The sequence below is a fragment of the Anolis carolinensis genome, unplaced genomic scaffold, assembly GCF_035594765.1.
Source record: "Anolis carolinensis isolate JA03-04 unplaced genomic scaffold, rAnoCar3.1.pri scaffold_7, whole genome shotgun sequence".
NCBI classification, from domain to species: Eukaryota; Metazoa; Chordata; class Lepidosauria; order Squamata; family Dactyloidae; genus Anolis; species Anolis carolinensis.
The window spans coordinates 39968263-39980762 of NW_026943818.1; the positions used below are offsets into that span (position 1 = coordinate 39968263).

General features: G+C 39.3%; 2 protein-coding genes across 2 annotated transcripts in view; one reads left to right on the forward strand and one right to left on the reverse strand.

Annotated features, from left to right (window-relative positions):
* Positions 1–12500, forward strand: part of insr (insulin receptor) — a 110998-nt gene that overhangs the window by 71093 nt on the left and 27405 nt on the right. The window contains exons 5-9 of the mRNA XM_062960204.1: positions 517–661; positions 4793–5007; positions 7112–7238; positions 7386–7636; positions 8989–9156. Of these exons, the coding sequence (XP_062816274.1) occupies positions 517–661; positions 4793–5007; positions 7112–7238; positions 7386–7636; positions 8989–9156 (906 nt within the window). The remainder of the gene's footprint in view (positions 1–516; positions 662–4792; positions 5008–7111; positions 7239–7385; positions 7637–8988; positions 9157–12500) is intronic.
* The window catches only part of LOC134293232 (uncharacterized), a 183464-nt gene that overhangs the window by 22090 nt on the left and 148874 nt on the right, over positions 1–12500 (reverse strand). The gene's annotated exons all lie outside the window — the stretch shown is intronic.

Here is a 12500-nt window from a genome sequence, read left to right on the forward strand (position 1 = left end):
TTAAAATATATACATAATTTAAATATATCTCATAATGATAATAATATATAAATAACAATAGTAATATGAGACTTACTTGCCTTTCGGAAAGCCTGCAAAACTTTGCTCTTCCGACAAGCGTTCAGTGGGTGAAAAACTTGGGGCTATGTCTGTTTTATTGTTGCTTTTATTGTTGTTTTTATTGTTATTTTAAAGCCAAGTGTATTGTTTTAATCTATATTTGTAAACCGCTCCGAGCCAAACTGGGAGTAGTGGTATATAAGTTTAATAAATAAATAAAAATAAATATTTATTGAAAAACAAGAGCCAAGTGTGTTATAGCAGGATGTCCCTCCTGCAAAGGCAAAGGGTTTTTTGGGGTGCAGTTTAATGGACTTTTCCCCATGTTTTTATGATAGAACCAATTGGGAAATGACACTTACAACCCAGGAACAAAAGCCATTGTGTGACTTAATGTTATTGATCCAATGAGCAGAACCGTCTGTTGTTGTTGACCCCGAATCCCTTCTCCTTCAGGTAACATTGGGGCCGAGCTGGAAGCCAACCTGGGCCTGATCGAAGAAATCTCGGGCTACTTGAAAATCCGACGTTCATACGCCCTGGTGTCGCTCTCCTTCTTCCGCAAGCTCCATCTCATCCGAGGACGGGATTTGGAAGCCGGGTGAGTCTGGCGGGAACAAGAACGCCAAGGAGAATATCTAAAAACCATCCACAGCAGGCCTGTGAGGAATTGCTTTCCAAAGCCATTTTTGTTCTATTTTATTTTATATTATTACTAGCTGTTGCTGTGGCTTAGTCTGGTGGTGTTGGTCAGTCTACATTAGGTTGTATTGATGCTGTGACCTCCACCCTTCTTTATACTCACATTAGTAGTAGTATTTGAAGTCTGTTACCTTCTTCAATTTTTGTGTTGATTGATAATTGCTTGAGATCCCTGTTGTCTTTGGTTTGTTGTTGTAATGTCTGATTCTGCTGAGTGCGGTTTATATTTTTATTGTGGTACAATAGTCTTTTTTTGTTTTGCCTGTGTAGGTGTTTATTATTATTGTTGTTGTTGTGGTCATGAAGGTTGGATAAGTTAGATGCTACTGTATTGTTTTTTGGAGGCCCAGTGTAGCACTGACTGGCCTCTCAGCCTCAGTGCCTGGCTGTTTCTTGCCTGTGATGGTGTTGATTCTTGTTGTTGTTGTTGTTGTCTTTGTTATTATTGTAATTGTTTTTTTGGAGGCCAAGTGTGAATTGGGGAGGTGGATGAGTTGTGTTGTCAAATTTTGTATTTGTTATAGTCACTATGCGTTGTCAGTTTTGTGGGTCCGGATTGTGGTTTTGTGGTGTGGTTGTATTGTTACAACTGAGAGGCAAGGCTTTTGCATTGTTTTGCCAAGTTTTGTATTTCTGGGGCGTTTAGTTGTGTTGTTATAGTCATGATGCGTTGTTGTCAGTTTTGTGGGTCCGGATTGTGGTTTTGTGGTGTGGTTGTGTTGTTACAACCGGGAGGCAAGGGTTTTGCATTGTGTTGTCAAGTTTTATATTTCTGGGGCATTTAGTTGTGTGCCAAGTTTCGTATTTCTGGGACGTTTAGTTGTGTTGTTATAGTCACGATGCGTTGTTGTGAGTTTTATGGGTCCGGATTGTGGTTTTGTGGTGTGGTTGTGTTGTTACAACCTGGAGGGAAGGCTTTTGCATTGTGTTGCCAAGTTTCGTATTTCTGGGGCGTTTAGTTGTGTTGTTATAGTCACAATGCGTTGTTGTGAGTTTTGTGGGCCCTGTGTGGTTTTGTGGCGTGGTTGTGTTGTTACAACTGGGAGGCAAGGCTTTTGCATTGTGTTGGCAAGTTTTGTATTTCTGGGGTGTTTAGTTGTGTTGTTATCGCATGATGCGTTGTTGTGAGTTTTGTGGGTCTGGATTGTGGTTTTGTGGTGTGATTGTGTTGTTGTAACCTGGAGGCAAGCCTTTTGCATTGTGTTGCCAAATTTCGTATTTCTGGGATGTTTAGTTTTGTTGTTATAGTCACTGCGCAAACAACTTTATCATTTTATATATATAGATTATTATTATTATTATTATTATTATTATTATTATTGTATGATTACTATTTTATTTTTAAATTATTATTATATTATAATTGTATAGTACTTCTACGTTATTTTATTTTGTATTCTATTATGCCGAGCTGTGGCGCAGCTGCAATAAATCACTACTGACTGAGAGGTCATGAGTTCGAAGCCTGGGTCGGGTTAAGCCCCCGACCATTAAATAGCCTGGCTTGCTGTTGACCTATGCAGCCCCGAAAGACAGTTGCATCTGTCAAGTAGGGAAATTTAGGTACGCTTTATGCGGGAGGCTAATTTAACTAATTTACAACATCAAAACACGAGGAATGGAATGAGGAAGTACAGCCACTAGTGGACGGTGAAGCAACAGCTCCCCCTGTGGCCGGAATCGTGAAGCTGGAAAAAAATGTTAAATGCCTATGTCAATGTTTTTGTAGTCGATGTTTTAAATTCATTGTGATATTTTGGTGCTAAATTTGTAAATACAGTAATTACTACATAGCATTACTGTGTATTGAACTACTTTTTCTGTCAATTTTTTTAATAACATGATGTTTGGTGGTTGATTTGTATAATCATTATCTAATTTGATGTTTAATAGGCTTTTTCTGAATCCCTTCTTATTATCCAACATACTCACTTATATTATCTGTTTAGAACTGGATTACATGAGGCCCCTTCTACACAGCTGTATAAAATGCACACTGAAGTGAATTATCTGGCAGTGTGGAGTCAAGATAATCCAGTTCAAAGCAGATAATATAAGATTCTAAATGGGTTATATAGCTGTGTGGAAGGGCCTTGAGTCTACACTGCCATATAATCCAGTTAAAATCAGATAATCTGTGGAAAAAGCCTAAGTTAGGCCTCACTGTGCCTGTCCCTTGGGCTGAGTAGGTTGCTAGGAGACCAAGTGGGTGCTTAGCCCTCTAACTGGCAGCAATTGGATAAAAACAATTATTCCTCTCCCTCTAATTAGGACTTTATTTTTTTTTCCTTTTTGTTGTATCAACCTAGAGGCGTGGATGATGGGTTGTGTTGTCACATTTCGAGGTTGGGAGGCCTGTAGTTTTGTTGTTTTGTGGGTCGCCGTAATGCCATCACTCATTCATATATATAGATTCTAACATCAAGTTCAAGGAAAGTCATGATCTCATGGAATATTATTATTGTATTATTACTGTTTTATTACTGATTTATTTTAATTTTATATCACTATTTTATATTATTATTATTATTATATTATTATATTAAGGATTCTTACATCAAGGGAAGTCATGATCTTATGGAATATTATTTTTGTATTATTACTGTTTTATTACTGTTTTATTTTAATTTTATATCACTATTTTATATTATATTACTAGCTGTGCCCGGCCACGCGTTGCTGTGGTGTTGTCTGGTGGTGTTGGTGAGAAATTGTTGAGCTAGTGGTGGTATTGAATGTCTGTTGTATGGTTGTCTTTATGTTTAGTATGCACACTGAAGTGGATTATATGGCAGTGTGGAGTCAAGATAATCCAGTTCAAAGCAGATAATATAAGATTCTAAATGGGTTATATAGCTGTGTGGAAGGGCCTTGAGTCTACACTGCCATATAATCCAGTTAAAATCAGATAATCTGTGGAAGAGGCCTAAGTGAGGCTTAACTCGGCCTGTCCCCTGGGCTGAGGAGGTTGCTAGGAGACCAAGTGGGCGGAGCTTAGCCTTCAAACTGGCAGCAATTGGATAAAAACTGTTATCCCTCTCCCTGTAATTAGGACTTTATTTTTCTTTTCTTTTTGTTGTATCAACCTAGAGCCGTGGATGATGGGTTGTGTTGTCAAATTTCGAGGTTGGGGGGCCTGTCGTTTTGTTGTTTTGTTAATTGCCGTGATGCCATCACTCTTTTATATATATAGACTAGCTGTGCCCGGCCACGCGTTGCTGTGGCAAAGTGGTGGTGGTTTTGGTTAAAAATTGTTGTGTAATTTTTATTTGACTTTATTTGCATTTTTTATTAATTTTATTGTAAGTTATATTTTATTATTTTCTTGTATTATTTTTAGTTATTTTCTGTTATTATAGTATTTTATTGTATTAATTTTTTAGTGTTTTTTATTTTTTTTTATTGGGTTGCTAGGAGACCAAGTTGGAGGAGCTTAGCCTTCTAACTGGCAGCAATTGGATAAAAGCAATTATTCCTCTCTTTCTAAATAGGACTTTATTTTTCTTTTCTTTTTGTTGTATCAACCTAGAGCCGTGAATGATGGGTTGTGTTGTCAAATTTCGAGGTTGGGGGGCCTGTCGTTTTGTTGTTTTGTCCGCTGCCCTGATGCCATCACTCTTTTATATATATAGACTAGCTGTGCCCGGCCACGCGTTGCTGTGGCGAAGTATGATGGTATGGGAAATAAAGTATTGAAGAATTGGTGGTAGTTAAGGTAAAGGGTCCCCTGGGCTGAGTGGGTTGCTAGGAGACCAAGTGAGCGGAGCTCAGCCTTCTAACTGGCAGCAATTGGATAAAAACAATTATTCCTCTCCCTCTAATTAGGACTTTATTTTTCTTTTCTTTTTGTTGTATCAACCTAGAGGCATAGGTGAGGGGTTGTGATGCCAATTTTCGAGGTTGGGGGGTGTTTACTTTTGTTGTTTTGTCCGCTGCCGTGATGCCATCACTCTTTTATATATATAGATTATTATAATGTTGATATTGATGATGCTATGAAGGATGCTAAGATTGTCTCTCCTCCCGGCAGGAACTACTCCTTCTACGCGCTGGACAACCAGAACCTGCGCAAGCTGTGGGACTGGAGCAAGCACAACCTGACCATTGCCCGGGGGAAGCTCTTCTTCCACTACAACCCCAAGCTCTGCCTCTCCGAGATCCACACCCTGGAGGAGATCTCCGGGGCCAAAGGCCGGCAGGACAAGAACGACATCGCCCTCAAGACCAACGGGGACCAGGCCTCCTGTAAGGCCCTCGTATTCTTGTTTTATTGTATGACACAGCAAACAAGATAGATTATTATTATTATTATTAATTTATATAATATATATTATTGATACATATTATTGATATTTATATTATATATTATTATATTTCCTGCATGCATGTAGAAGGGGTTTGGACTAGATTGCCCTCTTTGGGGTCTCTTCCAACACTATTATTATTATTATTATTATTTTATTATGACACAGCAAACAAGATAGATATGCTGGATGTCGTATCACAAAATCACAAGTCCCAGCAGGGTGGCCCTTTGCAGTTGGCAGATGGTGATTTTGTCAATGTCTATTTTTTCCAAATGCCGGCTGAGATCTTTTGGCACGGCACCCAGTGTGCCCATCACCACCGGGACCACCTGCACTGGTTTCTGCCAGAGTCTTTGAAGTTCAATCTTGAGGTCCTGAGAGCGGCTGAGTTTTTCCTGTTGTTTTTCATCTATGCGACTGTCACCTGGGATGGCAACATCCATGATCCAAACCTTGTTCTTTTCCACAACTGTGATGTCTGGTGTGTTGTGTTCCAGAACTTTGTCAGCCTGGATTCGGAAGTCCCACAGTATCTTTGCGTGCTCATTTTCCACGACCTTTGCTGGTTTGTGATCCCACCAGTTCTTTACTGCTGGCAGGTGGTACTTGAGGCATAAGTTCCAATGGATCATTTGGGCCACAGAGTTGTGCCTCTGTTTGTAGTCTGTCTGTGCGATTTTCTTACAGCGGGTGAGGATATGATCCATGGTTTCGTCGGTTTCCTTGCACAGTCTGCATTTTGGGTCATCAGCTGATTTTTCGATCTTGGCCTTGATTGCCTTTGTTCTGATGTCTTGCTCCTGGGCTGCAAGGATCAGGCCTTCTGTCTCCTTCTTCAGGGTCCCATTCGTGAGCCAGAGCCAGGTCTTCTCCTTGTCAGCTTTTCCTTCCATTTTGTCAAGGAACTTTCCATGCAATGTTTTGTTGTGCCAGCTGTCAGCTCTAGTTTGTAGTGCAGTTTTCTTGTACTGATTCTGCTCTAGTTTGTAGTGCGGTTTTCTTGTACTGATTCTGCTCTAGTTTGTAGTGCAGTTTTCTTGTACTGGTTTTTTGTCTGCTGTGTTTTGAGGAGTTTCTGATGTTTGACTTCAATCAAAGCAGGTTCTTCACTTTGCTTGACATCTTCTGCCAGGGCATGTTCTTCTTCTTTGACTGCTTGTTTTACTTGTAGGAGTCCTCTGCCCCCTGATCTTCTAGGCAGATATAGCCGGTCAACATCACTGCGAGGGTCCAGTGAGTGATGAATGGTCATGAGTTTTTCTCTCTAAATTGTCCAGTATATCTCATGACAGGCATGGCGCAGGTGTTTATGGCCTTGATGGTGTTGCCTCCATTGAGCTTACTTTGGAGAATTTTTCTGACCCTTTGTGTGTATTCTTTACTGACCACAGTCTTCACATGTTCATGCTTGATGTTGTCCAGCTGTAGTATGCCCAGATATTTATAGGCCTCTGGCTGGTGACACTTTATTGTTTGGCCATTGGGCATATTTATGCCCTCACTTTCAATGATTTTTCCCTTCTTCAATGACACTGTCGAACATTTGTCCAAGCCAAACTCCATGCTGATATCAGTGTTAGTCAGAGACTGGATTTCAGTTTTCGTTTTCCCATACAGCTTCAGGTCATCCATGTACATCAGATGTGAAATTTTGTGAGATTTCTTAGATGTTTGATAGCCGAGATTTGTTTTTTGTAAGATTGTTGACAGAGGGATCATGGCAATAATGAAAAGCAGAGGGGACAATGAGTCTCCCTGGAAAATTCCTCTTCTGATGTTGACAAGTCCATAGCTTTCGTTTCCAACAAACAGTTCAGTTTTCCAGTGTTCCATCATGTTTTCAATGAATGTGCCAACGTTTTTACTAATCCCGATGGCGTCCAGGCACTTGATGATCCAGCTGTGTGGGAGTGAGTCAAAGGCCTTTTGGTAGTCGGTCCACGTCATGTGAAGATGAGCTTTTCGGCTCTTACATTCTCCATTATTATTATTATTATTATTATTATTATTATTATTATTATTATTCGATGTCTCCTCTGCAGGCGAGAACGAAGTGCTCAAGTTCTCGGTCATCAAGACGTCCAGCGACAAGATTGTGCTGAAGTGGGAGCCTTACTGGCCGCTGGACTTCCGCGACCTCCTGGGCTTCATGCTCTTCTACAAGGAAGCGTGAGTCGGGAGCCGGGAGGGCCACTCCACCCTGGGCTAGCAGAACCGCCCAGCGGTCAGTCCTGGGGATGGAGAAGAGCTGTGAACTCTGCTGAGGTCAGATCGCCCTTGTTCCAAAGCGAGCCTCTCTTTTGCCCCTGGGACCAGGCCCTTCCGGAATGTGACGGAGTTTGACGGGCAGGACGTGTGCGGCTCCAACAGCTGGACAGTGGTGGACATCGACCCCCCGCCCCGGCCCACCGACGGGAAGCCGCCCATCCACCCGGGCTGGCTGCTGCGCAACCTCAAGCCCTGGACGCAGTACGCCATCTTCGTCAAGACCCTGGTCACCTACTCGGACGAGCGCCGGACCTACGGGGCCAAGAGCGACATCATCTACCTCCAGACCAACGCCTCCGGTGAGCAGCGCTTGCACACACTCCTATCCGTCTGGGTGCAAAATTTCTATTTCTCTCTTCTCCTCCCTTATCAGTGTGTTTTCTTTTGCAAAGCCTGCAGGCTCTTGCTTGCAACATGTGATCTATTCCTCTCTTCTCCTCCCTTATCAGTGTGTTTTCTTTTGCAAAGCCTCCCTACAGGCTCTTGCTTGCAATATGTGATCTGTTTCTCTCTTCTCCTCCCTTATCAGTGTGTTTTCCTTTGCAATATGTGATCTATTCCTCTCTTCTCCTCCCTTATCAGTGTGTTTTCTTTTGCAAAGCCTCCCTACAGGCTCTTGCTTGCAATATGTGATCTGTTTCTCTCTTCTCCTCCCTTATCAGTGTGTTTTCTTTTGCAATATGTGATCTGTTTCTTTCTTCTCCTCCCTTATCAGTGTGTTTTCTTTTGCAATATGTGATCTATTTCTTTCTTCTCCTCCCTTATCAGTGTGTTTTCTTTTGCAATATGTGATCTGTTTCTTTCTTCTCCTCCCTTATCAGTGTGTTTTCTTTTGCAATATGTGATCTATTTCTTTCTTCTCCTCCCTTATCAGTGTGTTTTCTTTTGCAATATGTGATCTATTTCTTTCTTCTCCTCCCTTATCAGTGTGTTTTCTTTTGCAATATGTGATCTATTCCTCTCTTCTCCTCCCTTATCAGTGTGTTTTCCTTTGCAATATGTGATCTATTCCTCTCTTCTCCTCCCTTATCAGTGTGTTTTCCTTTGCAATATGTGATCTATTCCTCTCTTCTCCTCCCTTATCAGTGTGTTTTCTTTTGCAATATGTGATCTATTTCTTTCTTCTCCTCCCTTATCAGTGTGTTTTCTTTTGCAATATGTGATCTATTTCTTTCTTCTCCTCCCTTATCAGTGTGTTTTCTTTTGCAATATGTGATCTATTTCTTTCTTCTCCTCCCTTATCAGTGTGTTTTCTTTTGCAATATGTGATCTATTTCTTTCTTCTCCTCCCTTATCAGTGTGTTTTCTTTTGCAATATGTGATCTATTCCTCTCTTCTCCTCCCTTATCAGTGTGTTTTCCTTTGCAATATGTGATCTATTCCTCTCTTCTCCTCCCTTATCAGTGTGTTTTCCTTTGCAATATGTGATCTGTTTCTCTCTTCTCCTCCCTTATCAGTGTGTTTTCCTTTGCAATATGTGTTCTATTCCTCTCTTCTCCTCCCTTATCAGTGTGTTTTCTTTTGCAAAGCCTCGGCTTGCAAAAATGAGGTGCCTCGGCTTATATTTGAGTCGGCTTATACTCGAATATATACGGTACATGCTTGGAGCCTCCCGTTGACGCTTGCCCACTTTCCTCCCCCTCCGCCGCAGTGCCCGCCGTCCCCACGGACCCCATCTCGGTCTCCAACTCCTCCTCGCAGATCATCCTGAAGTGGAAGCCGCCCTCCGACCCCAACGGGAACATCACCCACTACTTGGTCTCCTGGGAGCAGCTGAGCGAGGACAAGGAGCTCTACGAGCTGGACTACTGCCTGAAAGGCCAGTCGGGGCAGGGGAATAATAATAATAATAATAATAATAATAATAATAATAATAATAATAATAATAATAATACTGTAATAATAATAGTAAAATAATAATAATAGTAATAATCATAGTAGTAATAATAAAAATAATAATAGTCGTAATAATAATAATAGTAAGATAGTAATAGTAATACAGTAGTTGTAATAATGTAATAATAATAATAGTAATAATAGTAATAAAAAATAATAGTAGTAATGTAGTAATAGTTGTAATAATGTAGTAATAATAATATTAATAGTAATAAAATAATAGTAATAATAACAATAGTAATAAAAATAATAATAGTAGTAATAATAATAGTAAAATAGTAATAATTGTAATAATGTAGTAATAATAATAGTAACATAATAATAGTAGTAATAATAGTAATAGTAGTAATAAAATAATAGTAATAGTAATAATAGTAATAAAAATAATAGTAATAATAATAGTAGTAATAATAGTAATAGTAGTAATAAAATAATAATAGTAAAAATAATAATAGTAGTAATAATAATAGTAAAATAGTAATAGTTGTAATAATGTAGTAATAATAATAGTAACATAATAGTAATAATAGTAGTAATAGTTGTAATAAAAATAATAATAGTAAAATAGTAATAGTTGTAATAATGTAGTAGTAGTAATAATAATAATAATAACAACAACAACTTTATTTTTATACCCCGCCCCATCTCCCCGAAGGGACTCGGGGTGGCTTACATGGGGCCTTGCCCGATAAAACAATCAATATCAATAACACGACTATAAAACAATTATACCGGTAAAACATCAATAGCAATAAAACAATCGTTAAAATCAGCTAGAAGCATATAAAAAACATACAATATTAAAACAAGAGACTGATTCATAAAATCCAAAACAGAATATAGTAAAAATAGTTATAGTAATAATAGTAATAAAATAATAGTAATAATAGTAATACTAGTATTAAAATAATAATAGTAATAATAATAATAATAGAGTTGGAAAAGACTTCAAGGGCCATCCATTCAACCCCTTTCTGCCTTCATGCAGGAAAGATGGGCACCCATCAGCAATAATCTATATATATAAAAGAGTGATGGCATCAGGGCAGCGGACAAAACAACAAAACTACAGGCCCCCCAACCTTGAAATTTGACAACACAACCCATCATTCATGCCTCTAGGTTGATACAACAAAAAGAAAAGAAAAATAAAGTCCTAATTACAGGGAGAGGAATAATAGTTTTTATCCAATTGCTGCCAGTTTGAAGGCTAGGCTCTACCCACTTGGTCTCCTAGCAACCCACTCAGCCCAGGGGACAGGCCGAGTTAGGCCTCACTTAGGCCTCTTCCACAGATTATCTGATTTTAACTGGATTATATGGCAGTGTAGACCCAAGGCCCTTCCACACATCTATATAACCCATTTAAAATCTTATATTATCTGCTTTGAATTGGATTATCTTGACTCCACACTGCCATATAATCCACTTCAGTGTGCATACTAAACATAAAGACAACCATACAACAGACATTCAATACCACCACAACCTCAACAATTTCTCACCAACACCACCAGAAAATGCCACAGCAACGCGTGGCCGGGCACAGCTAGTAATATAATATAAAATAGTGATATAAAATTAAAATAAAACAGTAATAAAACAGTAATAATACAAAAATAATAATATTCCATAAGATCATGACTTCCCTTGATGTTAGAATCCTTAATATAATATAATAATAATATAAAATAGTGATATAAAATTAAAATAAATCAGTAATAAAACAGTAATAATACAATAATAATATTCCATGAGATCATGACTTTCCTTGAACTTGATGTTAGAATCTATATATATAAATGAGTGATGGCATCACGGCGACCCACAAAACAACAAAACTACAGGCCCCCCAACCTCGAAATTTGACAACACAACCCATCATCCACGGCTCTAGGTTGATACAACAAAAAGAAAAGAAAAATAAAGTCCTAATTAGAGGGAGAGGAATAATTGTTTTTATCCAATTGCTGCCAGTTAGAGGGCTAAGCACCCACTTGGTCTCCTAGCAACCTACTCAGCCCAAGGGACAGGCACAGTGAGGCCTAACTTAGGCCTTTTCCACAGATTATCTGATTTTAACTGGATTATATGGCAGTGTAGACTCAAGGCCCTTCCACACAGCTATATTACCCATTTACTGGTATAATTGTTTTATAGTTGTGTTACTGATATTGATTGTTTTATCGGGCTAGGCCCCATGTAAGCCACCCCAAGTCCCTTCGGGGAGATGGGGTGGGGTATAAAAATAAAATTTATTATTATTATTATTATTATTATTATTATTATTATCATTATTATTATTTAGAATCTTATATTATCTGCTTTGAACTGGATTATCTTGAGTCCACACTGCCAGATAATTCACTTCAGTGTGCATTTTATACAGCTGTGTAGAAGGGGCCTCATGTAATCCAGTTCTAAACAGATAATATAACTTATCTCTCATTGTTTTTATCCAATTGCTGCCAGTTAGAGGGCTAAGCACCCACTTGGTCTCCTACAACAGACATTCAATACCACCACAACCTCAACAATTTCTCACCAACACCACCAGACAACGCCACCGCAACGCGTGGCTGGGCACAGCTAGTCTATATATATATATATATATAAAAGAGTGATGGCATCACGGCGACCCACAAAACAACAAAACTACAGGCCCCCCAACCTCGAAATGTGACAACACAACCCATCATCCACGCCTCCAGGTTGATACAACAAAAAGAAAAGAAAAATAAAGTCCTAATTACAGGGAGAGGAATAATTGTTTTTATCCAATTGCTGCCAATTAGAGGGCTAAGCACCCACTTGGTCTCCTAGCAACCTCCTCAGCCCAGGGGACAGGCCGAGTTAGGCCTCACTTAGGCCTCTTCCACAGATTATCAGATTTTAACTGGATATATGGCAGTGTAGACTCAAGGCCCTTCCACACAGCTATATAACCCATTTATAATCTTATATTATCTGCTTTGAACTGGATTATCTTGAGTCCACACTGCCATATAATCCACTTCAATGTGCATACTAAACATAAAGACAACCATACAACAGACATTCAATACCACCACAACCTCAACAATTTCTCACCAACACCACCAGACAACGCCACAGCAACACGTGGCCGGGCACAGCTAGTATTATTAATATAATAATGATAATAGAGTGGGATGAGACCACATGGACCATTTGGTCCAACACCCCTTCTGCTTTTATACAGGAAAAGCACAGTCGAAGCACCCCGACAGATGGTCATCCAACCTCAAT